Source organism: Haplochromis burtoni, unplaced genomic scaffold (genome assembly GCF_018398535.1).
Source record: "Haplochromis burtoni strain Fernald_Lab_line unplaced genomic scaffold, NCSU_Asbu1 Contig_62, whole genome shotgun sequence".
In the NCBI taxonomy this organism is placed as follows: domain Eukaryota; kingdom Metazoa; phylum Chordata; class Actinopteri; order Cichliformes; family Cichlidae; genus Haplochromis; species Haplochromis burtoni.
This window is the reverse complement of record NW_024582423.1, coordinates 2,017,408-2,036,299: the sequence shown is the minus strand read 5'-3', so window position 1 is coordinate 2,036,299 and position 18,892 is coordinate 2,017,408. Positions and strand designations below refer to the sequence as shown.

The 18,892-nt window shown below is 40.2% G+C and overlaps 2 protein-coding genes and 2 long non-coding RNA genes across 4 annotated transcripts in view; 2 read left to right on the top strand and 2 right to left on the bottom strand.

Moving 5' to 3' along the window:
• Positions 1–1,009: 1,009 nt before the first annotated feature.
• LOC102294645 lies at positions 1,010–4,004 on the top strand. The gene is made up of 3 exons (XR_315840.3): positions 1,010–2,142; positions 2,544–2,604; positions 2,696–4,004. It is a non-coding gene; the product is annotated as an uncharacterized LOC102294645 (long non-coding RNA).
• An 85-nt stretch (positions 4,005–4,089) lies between these two features.
• On the bottom strand, positions 4,090–12,608 carry dpysl2a (dihydropyrimidinase like 2a). The gene is made up of 15 exons (XM_005922746.3): positions 12,502–12,608; positions 12,239–12,403; positions 9,726–9,814; positions 9,453–9,637; positions 9,117–9,281; positions 8,763–8,824; positions 8,551–8,631; positions 8,401–8,469; positions 8,189–8,309; positions 7,938–8,094; positions 7,536–7,677; positions 7,238–7,408; positions 6,397–6,576; positions 6,124–6,310; positions 4,090–6,040 (listed from the first exon to the last, which is right to left on the bottom strand). The coding sequence occupies exons 2-15, from the start codon at positions 12,278–12,280 to the stop codon at positions 5,949–5,951; spliced, it is 1,743 nt and encodes a 580-aa protein (XP_005922808.1). The 5' UTR covers positions 12,281–12,403; positions 12,502–12,608; the 3' UTR covers positions 4,090–5,948.
• A 938-nt stretch (positions 12,609–13,546) lies between these two features.
• On the bottom strand, positions 13,547–17,767 carry bnip3la (BCL2 interacting protein 3 like a). Its single transcript, XM_005922739.3, has 6 exons — positions 17,623–17,767; positions 16,275–16,545; positions 16,100–16,181; positions 15,908–16,014; positions 15,650–15,799; positions 13,547–15,350 (listed from the first exon to the last, which is right to left on the bottom strand). The coding sequence occupies exons 1-6, from the start codon at positions 17,672–17,674 to the stop codon at positions 15,302–15,304; spliced, it is 711 nt and encodes a 236-aa protein (XP_005922801.1). The 5' UTR covers positions 17,675–17,767; the 3' UTR covers positions 13,547–15,301.
• The window catches only part of LOC102293745, a 33,097-nt gene continuing 31,543 nt past the window's right edge, over positions 17,339–18,892 (top strand). Inside the window, exon 1 of the long non-coding RNA XR_315839.3 lies at positions 17,339–17,614. This is a non-coding gene — a long non-coding RNA (uncharacterized LOC102293745). The remainder of the gene's footprint in view (positions 17,615–18,892) is intronic.

The following is an 18,892-nucleotide window of genomic DNA, read 5'->3' as shown; positions in this document are numbered from 1 at the left end:
TTACTTAAGTAAAAGTATACAAGATAAAAACAAGGAAAAACCATTTTTAATTATAATAGAGTGAGAAATATTCACGTTAATTACAAATCATTGTTATTAATATTAATTAATTATCTAGAAAATTTCGCCCCTGTTATTAAAGAGCCCTCAAAGTCACATTCTAATAATATTCATATGAACAGAAGATGGAAAGTGTTTATTTTCACACCAAATGTAAGGCAGGTTTGCCAACTCTCTCCGTGTCACAATCTTTTGCCTTCTTGCACTGCTGAAATAAATCTCACACTGAGTTAAATAAATAAATAAATAAATAAATAAATAAATAAATAAAAGTAATATTAATAAATGATTAAAGCCAGTCCATAATGAATTAATGTTTGGGTCAAAAGGCATATTTTAGTCTTAGCATCAGACACAATAGACACCAGAGAATCAAAAAAAAAAACTCAACTAAACTAAAAAATTATTTTTAATTAAATGTAATTAATTAAATTAAAGACGCCTGATTTGCCAGTGCTGGCACAGCCCTGCCTGCGAAAGGCTGTTTAATGAGACTCACCAGTGACTGTAGCCTAATCCTAGTTTGACAAAATGTTACCCTGAGGTGTTTTTGTTGCATCCAGCTGTTTGACTTTATTAGAAGTCTTTATTAACACTCACACAGTTGGGACCCCTGCTGTTCGTCTGCAAAGGAAGGCAGTTGCAGCCATCTTTGCATGTGAAATACTCAATCGATTATTCCCCACACAACGAAATAGCGTCAGTCAGAACCCAGCGGTGACTCATAATCTAATTTCCTGCAGCAGAGACAGGTGAACCGTTGCACACACTGTTTTTTGGCCTCAGCTTGAGTGCTAAGTCTAATCAGAGTTTATTATTTAATCAGTTTTTCTGTCAAATTGCAAAGCAACTATTTGTTTGCAACAGTGCAAATGTTTTCCCATAACTATAGTGTGCTCTATAATCATTAGTATTTAAATTAAATGGTCTTTACTAGGCTTAAGGAAAATATAATATTATATAATTTGTATAATATATACAAATATGTAAGACAATGAAAACAATGAAAATACATTTTGTTATAATACAGGCTGCTGTAGTTGGATGAATTATAACACATGTACAGAATTCTTAGTGTAGCAAGTCATTAATTAACAATTTCAAGATCAACACAGGATACTTGAGGCATGGATAAACTGTTGGGAGTGTTTAGTATTATTGTGGTGGGTGGATTGGATTCCACAGAGCTGTAGTAACTACAGAGGGATAAAGCTGATGAGCCGTACTGTGGAGATATGGGAAAAATGTGACAATTAGCGAGCAGCAGCATGGCTTCACGCTGAGAAAGAGCACTACAGAAGATTTGTGACAGAAGGATAGCAGAAAGAGTGAAAGGAAAGGTTTACAAGATGGTAGTGAGACCTTCTATGGTGTATGGATTGGAGATGGTAACACTGACAAAAAGACATGAGGCAAAGTCAGAGCAACCAGGTTGGTCGAGATTAGACAGAATCTCTCAGAGGGACAACTCAGGTTGAGAAGTCTGGACATGCAGAGAGGCCGAATAGCATTGGACAAATGGAGGATGACATCATTTTTATGATGTCATCACCCAGGGAAAATGGGTAAGTGACGCAATGTTTTCATTACATCTTAAATAATAATAAGCGATGTGAAACTCCCTTTACTGGGACAGTGAAGGGAATTTTTGTCGTGTGGTTTCCAGTTCATGGAACTCTTGGATCTTCCTGAACGCCATTTTCCTCTCATCTGAGGGGAATCCACACTTGACCCTGTGTGGATTAGAGAAAATCCAACTTGCACACCCAGTTCTTGTTTTAAACTAATTTCCCCTGGAAAAAGAGCTGTTGAAAGAAATTATTAAAAGCTCCAAATTTCCACGACATTCATGCTCAACACGAGTGTATGTAAACTGCTGCTTGGGATTACTTATTTGGACCAAAGAAGATGAAATAACTTCATTTATTTTCAATAATATTTCATAGATGAGGTGACATAATGTGCTTCTCTTCGCCTTGTCAGAGTCCTTCCAAGTGGTGGTGAGAGGAAGTGGATTCCTTCACGCCCGAAATGTTGACAAAGTGCTGTGCAGCTTTCGAATCAACGACACCCTAACTAAGAGTAAGTGAAGCATTGCTTATCAGGGTGTTACCCCTTATTCACTGCATGAGCTATTTTATTACCATATAACATCATATCTGATTATGCTGTTAAACTATGACAAAGACGGCTGGAAAACACAGATGAGTGTGTGAGACGTTGTGAAATTCACCTAAATTACACCGGCCTGATTTTCCCAAAAGACAAACACTACTTGAGCCACACAGCTGGAGTCCTCGATGATCAAACGAGCAGCCAGGTTTTATTTATGCTTTTTTTTTTAAACACATATGGTGTAATTTTATAGTCGGGAAAAAACATAAAAATTAAAACAGGAGATTAAGTTACTGTGACACCTGAAAGTCTGTTTGCGATGAAGCGTAAATGCTGACAGAAAACCTCTTTTTTGTTTTCTTTCGAAGGCTTTGGGAGTTTGAATTAAAAGACTTTGAAGGAGACGACGCCAAACCTTTTCTGAAACTGGTAAGTCTAGAAAACTCACAAGTAATTTGGAGATTTCTTTTTTACATAACCTCTAAACAAAACTGCACTGTAAATGTGTTTTCTGTTTCAGGTATGGGCAGTGAACGATATTAATAAAATAAGGGACATAGCCCGGATGCTCCTTAAATTTCCAGAGGCTATACCTCCTTAATTTCAGTGGGTCACATCTGACATACAATTAACAGTCCAGCTACAGTCTTTAAATATTTCTGTGGTGCTTTAAATATGTTTAAAAGATATTTAAATAGCCTTATTCTACAGAACACTTAAACTCCTCAGCATGATGAACGATTCCGTTTAAATCCTTAAAGACAAGCAGCAGGAACCAGGAAATTCTACTTAACAACATTGCAAACTTTGCACCAGTGCTGCTCAAGACGATTGCTGGTGTAGCAAAGAATCACGTATCCAATATCTTTAAGCCCCCTTCAGGTCTTCCAATGTTTGATGTTCTTCCAAATGAAGAACCTCCTTCAGACAGTCCTTCAACGCCCGATGTTCCACCAGTTGATAAACTTCCCTCTGAAAATGTGCCAGTGTTGAATGTTCTTCCCAGTGAGGAACTCCTTTCTGAAAGTTTGCCAGTGCCTAATGTTCCCTGTGAGGAACTTTCTGCTGAAACTGCATCCATGTCTGAGACAGCTGAGACAGAGGAGTCTGAAGACCTTAAAATCAAACAGAAGACAAAAAAAGACTTCTTCCAAAAATTAAAAATTCTGTGCAGTTGCTGTGTCAGACCGAAAGAAACTGACTGACAGAGAAACTGAAATCAAATTAAAAAATATAATTAATTAAAAATAATATTTTTTGCACAAGTCTCCATCTATGATTAAAGATGATTTTCTTTCAGATGTTTATAAGAGTCTCTTACGGTTCTCTAAATACCTTCACATGTGTTGTTAACATAACATACTGATGTTAATATTTATAATAGAATTTCAACTTAACTCTTAACATGTCAACAACAGTAAGTGAAACTGGTAAATAACACTAGAGAATGCATTTCCTGTAGAAAATGCAGTGTAAATGCTAATAGCTGAATGGTTTGAGCTGAATTTTTATAATTGCTGAATCTTTGGAAAACAGGTTTAATGATGTGAAATACACCGAGTCATTCACCTGACAGCCAAAGTGCAGAACTGAAATTCACACAGAAGAACAAACTAGCTGAACATGTTGAAAATGTAAATAAGAAAAACTGTCTAATGACAAAAGAAAATTAACCCCATTCTAGAAAACATCTGAATGAATATTGAAAGCTCATATTCTTTAAATCACTGGGAGAGTGGAATTAAATGTCTGAACTCAAGAATCTCAAATAATTCTTGGATAATTATCCAAGACTATGATCAAAACACTTTTTGAACCATGAGGGTCCCAAGGACTTGGTCTACACAACAGTGTGTTTTGTATTTCCCTGGTGTCAAAACATCTTTTATTTATTAGAAAAAAGAAAGAAGTCAGTACCACAGGTTTTATTTTTATTATTTTAATCCACTGAAGTCAACACAACCAAATGCTGACAGGATCGATGATTTCCTCCCAAACTCTGGTATCCTACAAAACATACATGAGCAGTAGTATCACACTAGGTGGAGAAGGGCAAACAACAGTGCTCAACATTACAACCCAATGACCATTATCAAGAAAGTTTCCCAAATGTAAATCACTTCACATTATAGCTTGGCATACAAAACCTACACTTTGACAAGGCAATGAGGAGGGGGGAAAAATCCAGTGTTTACAGTATGGCTGCACAACGCTGTGTGACCGATACGGTTACTAGCTTGAGTGAATCTGGTGTTGACAACGTCAGGCAGATAGATAGAGAGGAAGGAAAACGATATACCCGGTAATTCATTCACAACACTAACACCGAGAACAGTGGACACATCATCAGCACACTGTGTGGGGGGTTTCATGTACATACAGAAGCATTTCTTTTTTTCATCAGGTCTCAAAAAACAACTCATCGTTTCACATCTTTAAAGAGCCTTCATAGATACAGTGTGCTATCAATATCTTTACAGAACAGGCAGGCAAGTATTTCAACACATATCCTAAAACATACAGACAAATCTGTTACAAATAAAAAGTTGCAAGCTCACATACAGTTTCAACCATTTGGATTGTTACAGGTGCAAAACGTGTTCTGTTAAAACTGGGTAACTGGTGACTCGACCCCGGCTGCTGTTATTACAAAGCTTACACGACTGCTGTGACATCATCTGCACATATACAGCAATGGTCATATATATTTTTATATATATATTTATAGCACCAGGTGCAGAGAGGTTGTGGGCAAACCTTCCAATCGAGCTTCTTCGACTGACTATATTCTTAACCACATCCAGTGTTGCTATTATTGGAAGCTTTTCGCCCAGACAACCTATCAACCAACATGAGGGGAAAAAACGCGAGGAAGAAATGAGGGAAGAGTGTGTTTCTCAGGCAGAACACTAGCAATTTCTCCCCCGGGGTGAAGCTAAATGAGTGGTTTAACCCTAAAAATACCCTTTTCTTTTCCTTTCAGTGCAGTCAGCGTTTTCCAAAATGACTTAAAAATGTTAAAACATAAAACATCAAAAAGACAATATTTTTAAAAAAAATGGAAACAGAGTGCAACTATATCACTAAAGGAAGACATAGGTGAATTGCTCAGCTCAATACATGGCTTAAACTTAAAACCAAGCATAAATTCAAATACTGCAGACTTGAGGTGTTATTGAAAAACAATATTCTACTATCTAATTTCTCATTTCTGAACAAACAGTCTCATAACAGTAGAAACAGCATTGTTAACGGTGGCAACAGAGGCTCTGCTTTCAGCTAAAGATGGCTGATGTCTGAGAACCACCAAAACATTCTAATACGTGGAAAACGAACAGCGCAAGAAGAACAACCGTCAAAAGTTCCTGTTGCTAAAATATTCCTTGGGGTAACTTTTGGGTCAGCTTATTGAGCCAAGAGGGCAAATAAACAATCACATGCAGCTGAAAATATACAAAAGAATGTAAACAAATTAATTTCATCAATAATCAAACTGGCCATGAAAACAGCATTAAAAAAAGAGCTGCTTCAATTCACTTGATCCTTCCTCGGTATTTAACTATCTCGAGACGGTGAAGCGAAATGGAATAGTGCTTTCTTTTTTCTTTGCATGAGGTGATGTGGTGGTATGTGTGAATATTAATAAATGGTGTGGGCTGCATAGGGGAGTCGGAGGTGATCAGCAAAGGGACGTGATGGGACATTTGTAAGAGCAGCCTCTGGTCCCGTGTGGCCCTGCAACCCCCCTCCCTGGCTATGTGGAGAAAAAGTGCTTAGCCGAGGCTGGTGATGTTAGCTTTTCCACCGGGAGGAGCCACGATGCGTTGAGTGGTGCGACGAGGAACGTTGTCATCAATTTGGGCGCCTAAAAATATTTTCGAATAAAATATTAGACAATCTAAATGGCCAGCTGTGAAAAAAGGCAAACTGGCAGGTGTTCTGACTCACCAGACAGACTGAAGCCAGACTGGTGAAGGTTGCGCACAGGCTGGTGAGTAAACTGCTGTTGTTGCTGCTGCTGCTTGGCAGGGGAAGTCTTCACCGAGGAAACTGTGGACATCACCTTGGGAGTCACAGTCACCTCGCAAACTGGCCCGTCGTACAGACCCCTCGGGACTCCTCGCAGCTCTGTGAGCTAAACATAATAACACGGTCATTCGTATTATAAGAATGAGGTCTCTGCAGCTGTGGCTGCTCCTTAGATACACGCACAGGACTCACCCTGCTGCGAGCTTTTATCCTCTTGTAAACGTGGTCCGGGAAGGGTTTACGGCTGATGTAGCGCCCACAGCCCTCCGTGGTGTGAAGGCTGCCCTCCTCCAACACAATCTTGCCCTGGCTGATCACCACCAGAGGACCTCCACGCACTTCTGTCCCCTCGAAGATGTTGTACTCCACAGCCTGGAACACGAAGAAGTTTTATGGTTTTACAAGATTAGCAGAAATCTCTTAAAAGTCCTAAATAAATATCTGAGGTACAGAAGCAAAAGTAAATTTCCCTGATATCTTATATTACATCATATCTATTTTTTTTTTTTTGCCTGCTTTAATCCTTTCCCTCAAAAAGGCGACCATTTGACGACCCCCTCTGTACCTTAATGATGAGTTTTAGTATATATCAATAAAAATGTGGTTTCCGGGTTTTTCCAAGAGTTACTTCTGATGTACACCCAGTCGTTCTGTTCTATAAGCACAACTGAAATATGACAGAAACCCTTCAGCTGAGAGCTTTAAGTCAAGTCGGCTTCAAGGGGTAAACAGTTAACAAGATGCCATTTAGTATAGTGAACAGTGCAACAAGTCATTTTTTAAATTTAAAATTTGCATAATAAAACAGAGGATATATCTGAAGCTTATTTTTCACTCAGATTCCTTTTTATTCTCTATCTTTTGTCACTCCTGCCTGTTAATACCATATTAGTACCTCACTTGCTAACACAGACCAGGCTCAGCATGCAAAGAGCATTTGAGCTTAAGAATTAGGTCACATTATGTATAAGACACACAAATGACTAAATATATTGGGAATCAAGAGTCGTAACAAGCTATGTAAATATCTGACCAGGTTGTGGCTCTTAGCTGAGATGATCTTAGTGACGTCTGGGTCCCACAACACAAGGTCGGCATCGGACCCCACGGCGATGCGGCCTTTGCGGGGGTACAGGTTGAAGATCTTGGCCGCGTTAGTGCTGGTCACTGCCACAAACTGGTTTTCATCCATCTTTCCGGTCACCTTTAGTGACACGACAACAGATCGCTTAATTTCAGTGAGTGTAAACATGCGGCGAGGTTTGCCGGGGATTTTGCTTTATGTTCCAAATTTTCTGGAATGCGTGAAAAGTGGGTCACATTAAGCTCACCACACATTTGTCCCAGATTAGGGACATCCTCTCCTCGGTGCCGTTGGTTCCCTCTGGGATGAGGGAGAAGTTATCTTTGCCTACCGCACGCTGAGAAGTTTGGAAAGTACAGTGAGCACTTCCGGTCACCTGCAAGTCCCCGCTACATAAGAAACAAAGCGAGATATCCTTCATGTGTGTGATGTGTAATGTGCCATTTTAGATTAATTCATCCGAAAATGTTTGAAATGTAACATTTTTATTAAGGCTGCTCATGGAAATGTTATGATTATCTGCTGTCATCAGGTGTTCGATAATAAATGTGATTACAGATACAGCTGAAAATTCAAATGCAGCACACAGCTGTAACATCTGTCAAATCACTGCGTTACAGCTGTTTATGTCCTAGCTTAAAGCACCTACCATGACAGCAGGGAGTTGAGGTAGTCGGGGGTGGTTGGATCAGGACTAAGTGGTGGAGAAGTGACAAAGGCTGCTGCCTTGGCCCAGTTCTTACTCCAGTAATGAGTACCATCTGTGCCCAAGCTAGCAGAGATGGGCTCTCCGTAAACCACAGCACCTGCAGGAGCAGACAGGATGATGTCAACGCTACGTGTCAGGAATACAAGCAGAGTAAAAAAAGAGAAAGTATTTTTATAAGTTTCTCTTCTTACCCCTTTTTCTAGCCAGAGCAATGACATCAGCAGCACTCTTGCTCATCACCTTGGTGATGTAGAGGGGACAGTTGGTCTGATTGGCGATGGTGACAGCACGATTGACCGCCTCGGCCTCCACCTGCGGATAATGAGGTGAGACACAGGTGATTCTTCTGTTCCACACTATATCCAGGCTGTCGCTTGTCACTCTTAGACATCATCAGTCTTACCTCCTCGGGGCGGCTGAGCACGTGACCTTCAGGTCCTGTGATCCCCAGCTCTAGAATACGTCTCTGCTCCTAAAACATCCACAAAAACATTATTATCAAATACTGAAGTATCTGGTTTGACATCACTGACTTTATAAGGGGCTACGTTACCTCTGCAATGATGTCTCCATTCTCAGCATGAACCTGGGCGATGGCTCCGAGATCTCTGATGACACTGAACACCTCGTAGATCTACAAGAACATGGAGAAAAGTGGTCGAGCTCATTGGGGGGTGGGGGTCATTTATACCAAAGACATCTAAAAGCCTACAAAACATGTGCTGTGACAGACGACTCAGCAGAGATCCCAGCAGCCAAGCATACCTGAGAGTCAGAAAGTTGGAAAACATCCTTATAAGCCAAATAGACCAGGAAAGAGTTGACACCTGAAGGAAGAAAACTTATGAGAGAAAACAGCCAAAAGGTGGAATAAAGAGAGCAAAAGAGGGAAAAACCCAAAGCGAAGGGAGGAAGTAAAAAAACCAAAAGGATAAAAAAAAATTGCACAGCAAAAATTTTAGGTTATTGCAGGTTGATTTTCTTTCCTACGCAGTCAGAGAACCACTTTTTACAACAGGGAAATGGCAACATTTCACCACCCCAGTAAAAAGTCAGATAAGTCTAAGATTTTGAGCCGTACGTGGGAGACATGAGCTGAGTACAACTCCGACTACATACCATGGTCCTTCACTAAAGTCTCCATCTCTTCCTGGTTGCCTTTGTTCCACTCTGTGATGTCCACATGCAGAGAATAGTCACAGCAAGACTTGCTGTCAGCCCACTCTCTCCACTGTGTGAAGGCAGCAACCAGGCTGACGCCAGGCTCCGGCACCACATGGTCAACTATAGAATACAAACAAGCAGGTCTGATTTCATGTGCACAAGCAAACTGTTAAATTAAATCATACGCTTGATGGCATTCACATCTGCAATGTCATAATCCCCAAAACAACATCGCTGTATGTGTAAACTGGCTGAAAATACACGAGCAAGTCTGTCTGATGTGTCACATACTGATCATGGTTGTCCCCCCAGCCAGGGCCGCCCTGGTACCCTGGTAGAAATCATCCGCAGCCACCATGCCTCGGTCAGGCATCTGGAATCGGGTGTGCACGTCAATACCCCCAGGCATCACCATTCTTCCATGAGCCTCAATGATTTTAACTCCACCAGGAACAATAAGGTTGTCTCCAATTTGCCTCAATGAGACAAACAAAAAGAAAAAAAATCAGGCATAAAGAAGTGAATGAAGTTACAAAAAGCAAAAGCAGAAAAAGAAGGACTTACTTGATGACTCCATCTTCCATGTAGATATCAGCCAAAAACGACTGATCATCGTTCACTATCTTCGCCCCTTTGATCAGAAGGCGGTCACTCTGAAAGGATGAGACAGCATTTTCTCAGCATTAGCTAAACCAAGCAATAAATATTTTATTTTAACTTCCAGCAGCCAGCAGTTTGATCCTTAACTCAACAGAAAATCTTTTACCCACAAACACAGTTTTAGAAAAGAAGAGTGACCGAAGCTAAAGCTGTGAATATTTCCCAGATTGCTCAAAGCCTCATGCAAAGCATGGCTTGATCCATACCAATCCTCAACCTGTCTAAATGATGACTAGGATTAATTTAGTAGACTTATTCATGCATAACAGACACATCATTTGAAGAGAGGGAAAGATTCTTAGCGCAGGCTCTTGAGTGACACAATTACCTCCACCTGAATGAGATGAAAGGAAAGCATAACAGGCTGGCCTACTTCTCCTAAAGGCTTTCTGGGGTCTCCGAAGATATAAAAAAACGTTTTGCAGCAAAACTCACAGCAGGAAACACTCAGTGTGTCCAGCTTTACAGACTGCAGGAAGCATTAAGTGTACAGGGCATAGCTGACATGATCTCACAAACCACTGCGCTGACATAAGTGGGTCATTTAACCTGTGTCCTTTCTGTGCCCGAGTGGTCAGCAGTTAGTGTACTGAGCTTGCGGTATACACATACAATATCAAATGTAGTCCACAACTTCCAAAATGAATGTGCCAACATCTAAATCATATATCAGATGCTGATCATTACCATAAACTCCAAAATAAGAAAAAGCAACATCTTCATCTTTTATGCATCAATTATCAGACAATTACCACACAAATATATTGGGTAGCCAGAATCGAAACTATCGGAAATATTAGCTATTTGCTGATCCATCGTTTCAGCATTTAGAATCATGGATATGTTAAAGTTAAAAAGCAAAGAGGAGATGAAAGAAACACCCTTCAATTATTTGTTTGCATAGTTTGTCCAACAGATGGCGCTAAGGAACTTCCCTCCTGGCAACGCATCCTTAAAATGCACAAAAAGGGTACTCTGTTTCACCTTGGTGTGTCTGAAAGGAAAACTATATCAGAGGATATACCATAACTTTAAGTCATTGTTTTAAATAAAAAGCATTTGTTTGACCCTAATCTTAGTTTTGTGTTTTGTTTTTTAATTAAAGACAAAAGCCGTTGGCATGTCTCTTTTAATATTACTGTGTAATAACCATGAATCAACTATTAACAGACAAATTCTGGATATTGATGGATATGACACAGTTAGAGATTACAAAGAAAAATTAAAAAAGACCTACACAAGAGCCAAACTCTATAAAAGAACACACAGCCTCAATCAAAATCAAGCTGTGCGACAAACAACTGCATCTCAATATGGTGCTAGCAGAGGTTAAGTTGCTGTGAAACTCTTAAGGCACATTCTTCAAAGGACTGCTATTATTCCTGCTTTAGTGTGCTTTGAACAAATTCAGCTAGTGCTTTTCAGACTAACCTTGGCATTTTGTTTAAAGCTTTGCAGAGTGAAACTATCTAGTTCATTCACTCCAGACTAATAGGTGGTGTTGTACTGAGTGTGAAAGCCTGGGAAAGGCTGGCTGTAGAGTTGCTGCTGTCTGCATGGCGTGTCTGGGATGTCAGACTCGTGTGTTTATGACCCTGGATCGACCTGCGAAGGACCTGACAAACATCTGTATGAAACACAGCCAGTACATAAAAGATTTTGATGTGATTAAGTGATCAAACATAAAGCTGCTGAGTCTATATGCTGCAGAATCAGCCCTCTTGCTCTTGATGAAAGCATAGGGTTTGGATGGGAGCTGTGCAATGACCTACTTTGCGAGTGAGGTTTTACTTCTTTTAACTATCACAGCAAGCCTGCTGCATTCCCCCTAATGATTATGTGTGGTCTGGGTGAAGAGCTGCACCATAAATCAAAGCAAAATTAATGTATATTAGCAAATCAGGATCTGTAGCAATATTTGACTGAATATGAATCAGGATTTTTTTAAATCCATAAACAAGAAAGAAAGACAACAAAAAAACACATAGTCCACTGAAGAGGGCAGGCATGGTGGATGCTGGAGGATAGAAGGTGGAAGATGAAAAACGACACAGTGAGGGAATCTGTGTCTAAACCTGTTAACTACACCCTTCAGGCTGAGGATGCTCTGAGAGAATAAGGGCTAATAATGGCAGCTAAATGACCTGATCTGAGTATTCATTACAGAGAAAAAATTGTAAGACCCAGATTTCAAATGAGGAATTGTTAAAAGGCTTGCACACTAGCTGGTTACCATCCCAGGCTGTCGGTATGTGGAGCTGGGCTGCTGCTGCTGCTGCTGTTGACAGCGTCAGTGTAAATGGATGGATAAGCGCTGGCTAGCTTTTGGTCTAAACTGTGAAGCTCACCGTACCCTTTATACACCCTTTATACACCTCCACTGCAGGACAGATATGATAAAATGAAACAAAACTCACTGTAATTCGTGGGATGTTCTTCTTTCCTTGGTACCCCGACATTTTGAAGCTCTCTCCGACACGGGTGCCCCCTGCCTCTTGGCTAACGCTAGCTAGCGAGACTGGAAAACCTCAGCTGCCAATGAAAGGATGAATGGATGCTCCGCTTGTTGGCCAGTCGACGCCCTGAGAGAACAATGCCTCTGTCTGAAAATGTCTCTATATATGAAGTCAAGTTCGCAGCGTGCGGCCTAAAAACAGCAGCCTAAAACGACAAGTTGTACCTCTGTCTCGCACTCGTAGACCTTGATTCACTCCTATAACGGGTCCCTGAAACCCAGACGAGCTCGAAGGAGAGGAGGGCCACAATGAGGAACGGCGCATGCGCACTGCCCCGCCCTGCTCTGCTTTAGCTCCATGTTTCTGTCCTGATGTGATACATGCAGTTTGGAGGCGAAATATGTTTTGCACAACCTGTTAGATCAGACGGACACTTCAGGGGATAAAAGGAGTACTTTAACAAAAAGATTAATCTCCTGATCTAGAAGTTGAACAGTTTATACAACTGTTCATATGAAAGGCTACTCTTCTCACAACAGCATTTTGGCACTGGATTTACAGTTTGTGACATACCATGCATTGATTGTTGTATGGATAAACTTTTGATAACTATAACCAGTAGAGCTACAGTGGGGGAAATAATTATTTGATCCCTTGCTATGTTTGTAAGTTTGTTTACTTGCAACAAATATGAAGAGTATCTCATTTTTATGTCCCCCTCCTTATGTCCCATGGCTCATGTACAGACTCGTCTGAAGTTCTCCAGTTCGTCAGCAAAAATTTGGGACAAAGCGCTGTGGTCAGATGAAACCAAAATTCAGCATTTTGGCATGGTTGAGGAAGCAGAGTATGATCCAATGAACACCAACCCCACAGTCAAGTACAGGGGTGGGAACATTATGGTTTGGGGCTGTGTTTCTGCTGACAGTACAGGATTACTTCATCTCATTGAAGGGCCACTGGGGCCATGTACCATACCGTCTTGGACGACTACCTTGTTCCTTCCATTTCTATGTAAGTGAGCAAACTTACAAATTCAGGAAGGATTAAAATAATTATCATCTTTACAGTAAATCTACAGACCTTATACTGTATGACATCTTCCAAACTATCTGACAGTATGTTTCTTCACCGCTGTTATTAACAGTGCACTAAAGAGTAGAAATGCTAATAAAAAGCACAACTATAACCCTATCTTTTATAAAAATTAAAACGTCCACATTCATGAAGATCATCTGAAACCTCTTTAAATGAACTACTAACAACAAATGAGGAAGCAACAGACATTTTATTTTGGATTCACACACATTCACTTTCATCCTTATTACGCTGAGTGCTTTGTTTAATGGTGATGAAATGTAAATGACTTCCAAAGACAGCAGCTGCATTTGTTTCAGCCTCTGTATTCAGTACAAAGTCCATTCAAGTTTTAACACACTGCTCACTATTCAGCTGTGCAGAAAGCCCATTATGATGATATGTGCCTTTTATACTTGAAAAATGAATTCAATTCTATGGATCTCTATTTACTTCCTTTGTATTTTTTTTCCACATCAGCCACTGTATACAGTACAAACTTTATATTCCAAAAATTCCAAGTATTGCACACTTATCAACTGTACATAAATCTGTTTTCACATGCACAGTTTAGGAATTAGTACGAGTGCTTCCAAACCAACACAGCCAACAGCCAATACTGTAAGTTATAGCCAATTTTTCCATATTGTTATGGTCTGATCCATTTACAGACACTGACAGAATAATCCAGTCAGCATATCAGCATCAATATACAGAAATGCATGCATTTTCTCCAGAAAATAATTTCTTTAAAAGGTACACAGACACTGTACGCTAGATGAAATTACTGTACAGTGAAATCCAGATTAAAATCTGATAACACTTTTAAACGAGAACCCCTAGAAACCCCTTCTTCCTCCTCCGTGGCGATCCTTTCTGCCACTGAAGCTTCAATTAAACGACAGCAAAAACACATTACTTACACTGCCACGATGCATGAGATATAATACGCATTAGTATCACTGTATAAACAGATTATACAATGTCGGAAAGTATCTATTACAAGGGGCAGATCACAGCTTAAATTAATTTTTCACATCTACATCTTTAAATACCTAAACATATAAGAAAATGTAAAAAAAAAAAAAAAAGTCTCAAGATAAATCACCGATGTGCAGTGGTGAAGCATACAAATTTGGCACTTTGCCACTGATGCTATATTATGTGTTAAAGAAGAAGATATGTAGGCAACAAAACAAATAAAAATAGCATATGGCCTGGTATACTGCGTTCCAGCCTTTAGGTTGCCACTATTATAGCATATTCCAACTATTTCTGTAAAATTCTGGAGCTACATACAAGATAAATGTTTACGCTTTCCAACCTTCAGAACAAAAAAGCTTTTAAACCCTCTGCGGTCAAAAAGATATAACTTCTATTATTAAAAATGTGTGGAATTTAAAAACTGATCCCACAGTGCAGTACCCCGTCCCCCTACTACAACCACGCTTTCACTGCACCTCTAATGTTAAGCTCAATAAGTTAAGGCGATTCAAGTCCCTTTTGTTCCCAGAGCCGATTAATTAGTTTCTTGCAGATATTAATTACGAAGGCAACAGAGGACAGACGCAGTCCAATTTCTTGTAACTTAACAACAAGGCAAGTAAAGAAACTAAAACCCTGAAGCAACTTAATCTGAAATCCTCTTGTCTCGTATTTTTTAGTCGAACAGACGACGAATACTTTTCAGGCGGAACAGACTTTGTTACCTACTGCATTCAAATTTGTGACAACTGTGTGTACAGTGTTGTCCTCGGTCAAAATCTGATGGAGCGCAACCACGGTTACATCATGTGTACGACTACATCTACGATGCAATATAATTTTTAATGGTGATCGGAAGGGAAGTGCGGGTGTACAACAGATGCAGAGAGAGAGCTTGACCACACGAGGATGGCTGAGTGACTTGGAGAAGGGAGAACATCTAGGCACTGCTTCATTTTCTACTCAGTAGGAGCTGGTGGCGGCTGTTGCAATTCTCTTCCCAATGTACACTCTGGGAAAGAGGAAAAAGGAAAAAAAAGGAACAAAACTGAGTCAGTTTGGAAAAAAGGAAAAGAACAATAATATTTTGCAACAGTACTAGATAAATGATGATGCTCATTTATAACAAGTGATAGATTAAAATTAAGGTATACACTTTTATAAACATAACATGGAAGCTGTCTCTTTGAACGGCTATAACTTCTAGATATGATTGTTGCAGACAAACATATAATTAGGGCAACTTGAGAAAACTCTAGCTGGTGTAACAAAAAGCTCAGCAATGGTAGAGATGCGTGACTTTTGACTTACCCAAGCCCAAGAGCCAGGATGTGTGAGATGAGTAAGGAAGGGATAAAGACTTTGAGAAACTCGGCAGAGAAGATGCCGCCTTTCTTCATGACTCCACTCTTTCTCATACTTAGAGAAACAGAACGTCGGGGGTGCCTAAAGTGGAACTCTCTGATAGGAAAAATTAAATGACAGGTTATTACAAAAAAGAAAAGAAGAAAAACACAGCTAAAGACAGTCTCCTGACATATCAGTAAGTAGCTCTGAAAGCCTGGTTACTTTGGTGGAATGTTTTCAGGTCTGCTCGACCAGTCAGCAACCCAGTCTACTTCTTTGTTCATCAAAATGTCTTCCTCTCTGTCCTTCTCTGCACAATCTTCCTCTGACTGCAAATATAAAAGATGAAGCGATTAGATCACTGAAAAAGACTTTAAAGGGTCTTAAACTTTAGAGCTGAATACATAGCTTTACCTGACTACCTCTTGGGCTGGACATTTCCACATCAAATGTAATCTGACCCTCATCCTGCTCTGGACTTGGTGGCCTGTGAGGGCTTAATCAACATGTTTGGAGTAAGAAAAAAAACTTCTCAATAACAAACACACATATAAGGCCTTGAAGACCAAAAAATGACACTTCTTCCTACCTATCGCAGGAGGAGTTACTTGGGCTGGATTCGTGTTGTGCATCCAGGAGGATCTTTTCCATGTCCCCATTGTGGATAGAGGAGGACGATGGCACATGCTCTAGTCCTCCAATTAGGGTCTCATCACTTTCAGGCACCACTTCCAAGGTCTGCAGAGTTTGACTCATACCAGCATTTGCGTTTATTTGGTCTGCAGCAGGTGGTGTTAGCAGGTTGGTCTGCCTCCCCTGGGCCCCTGTATTCCCATTTAGCTCCAGCTCCACCCAGGACCCTTTGTAAAATAAAGATCAAGAGGACACAAGGAAGGTAAGCTTGCTGTGATAAGGCACAAACCTCGCAGCTGATTACACAGCACATAGAGACACACCCTCAAATGGAAACAGCTGACCTACATTTTCTGCACCGCTGATTCTGCGAATTCAAATGAACCGCCTGTGCACCGCATCCATGATGGCACGCATTTCTTTGTACCACTGCCCCATAAACAGCCTGCACTCTTTTTTTTAAATCAGCAGACGGAAGGCTGTTGCGTAATCTCTCGGAGCCTGCGGGTTTGTGTGAGCGCACAACGTGACAGCGTGAGACGCCCTTTCCCGAAAACAAAGCATGGTGTATTTGTTTGGTTCGCGGATGGACATAAAAATAATAGATTGCACATTTACAGAAGCATTTGCCATCAGTGTTGCTCCCATGCGAGGTCTTGCATAACTACAGAGCGCAGGGTGAGACAGTTTGCCCAGACATGTCGCTGTTCCAGCTGTGGTGCTGCCACGCATGACGAAGAACATCCCGAGAGCTAATGTGATGGCGCTTTAGTCGCTTGAAGTGCGAGCACACCTTAAGTGTTGTTTTTAATGTTTTTAGCTGTTTGCCTGCATGCAGTTGGGTAAAAATTGCGACCACTGCCTTCGGTTAGATTTGATGTATAATCAAAAGTGCAAAGGGCTTTTGAGTAAAGAAGTAGCTTGCCCACACAAAAATATACGGCCCATTATAGGAAAATAATAATTTAACAAAAAGGAAGTCACAAAAATCCCCCAAAATATTCAGTGTTTTGCCTCAAAGTTGTTTTCGTTGCTATTGAAGCCCATCTAGCTTCAATCTTTGTACATGATTGGCCAGTAACGCGTCCATCAAAGCTTTTCTAAGACGCTATTGGCTCATTTGAGGTGACGTCAAACAACATACCCCCGCCCCTCCCAGTCGACGAGGAAATTCCACCCTCGATATAACTTTTACAATAAAACCTTCGCAGTAGCGGTATTTTTCACACACACAAGCGTCCATTACGAACATGTAAAGTAACGACTACGACGTGGAGCCGGGAAAACCCGAGGACGGTACGTACCCTGAAGCCCGGGCTCTTCGTTATTGTTTTGTTGAGCCGTCGCGGTGGACATGTTGACTATCCTGTTTTAGCATTCAACATGACACGCAGACAAACTTCCAAGTGCGCAGGCGCTAGATCTGTCCAGAGTCCAAACAGACAACAAAGGCTGGCTCTAGATCAGAGATGGCGTTTTACTTTTTCCCCCCACCTTTTGGTTACGTTATTTAAAAGCTGATTTGAATAATGTACACAATTGCAAGATTTAAGAAAATAGAGATGTTTCTTTTTTCCTTTTTTGGGCGTGAGGGAAAGTAAAAAAATATTTCTACTAAAATGAAGTCCCACTGTATACACAGAAATCAGTTCTCTGATAGCATCCGGTGTATTTATAACCGATGTAAAATCATAAAGCACTGTGTTGGTTTTTGGGGTGTTTTTTCGTTTTTGTTTTGTTTTGTTCTGTGTTGGCCACTTGAGTCATTAGAAGGTTTGAGATGAGACTAACAACATTGATAAGGCTGGTCCTGTCACCTCCAATTACAGGGTGGCATGGAAATAGCAATTTCTTTACACATATGCACATATGGCATATGCGGGTTTGGGTGCCTCTATAATATGTACAAAATATCGTTAAAATACATCAAATCCAGTAATTAAAGTCTCTAACTTTCTTATTGGTCAAATAATTAAACATTTCAGTTACATTTTATGCACTGTGTGGCATATATGACAAATAAGCATGTAGCTCAATAAATATAAAATCCAGAAAGCTACACAACATGAATTTGAAATACAAGTCTAACTTAAGATTCACTCTTTTCATTAGAAATAACATTTTACATGACTAAATTTACACAAAATGTCAGAAATCTGCACTGTCTGTTCCTACTGAAAACAAGAAACAAAGCTATTGATGCTATTACATGTTTTGATGTAATATTATGCAGTATATTTAGGTTTAGAATTTATATTCAAGGTTAAATGCGGCTAGGCTTAAAGTCTTAATGCTAGCTTATTTTAATAAACATCACTGCCATATGCAAAATTAGGGTGGCAAGAGTTTATTTTAGGGTGGCACATGCCACCACAGTAGATCTGCCCCTGACCACTGGTAAACCTTCAAATAACTGCTGGGTTACATGTCTGGAATATTAACGTGGGCAGAAAATAGGTCTGGTATTAATTAGAAAGGGATGAATCTATAGGACACATTGAGGATTGGGATTGGCGTGTTTTTATATACTTTTCAAACATAAGGCCCGGTAAAGACTAATTCGCCCGCTGGGCG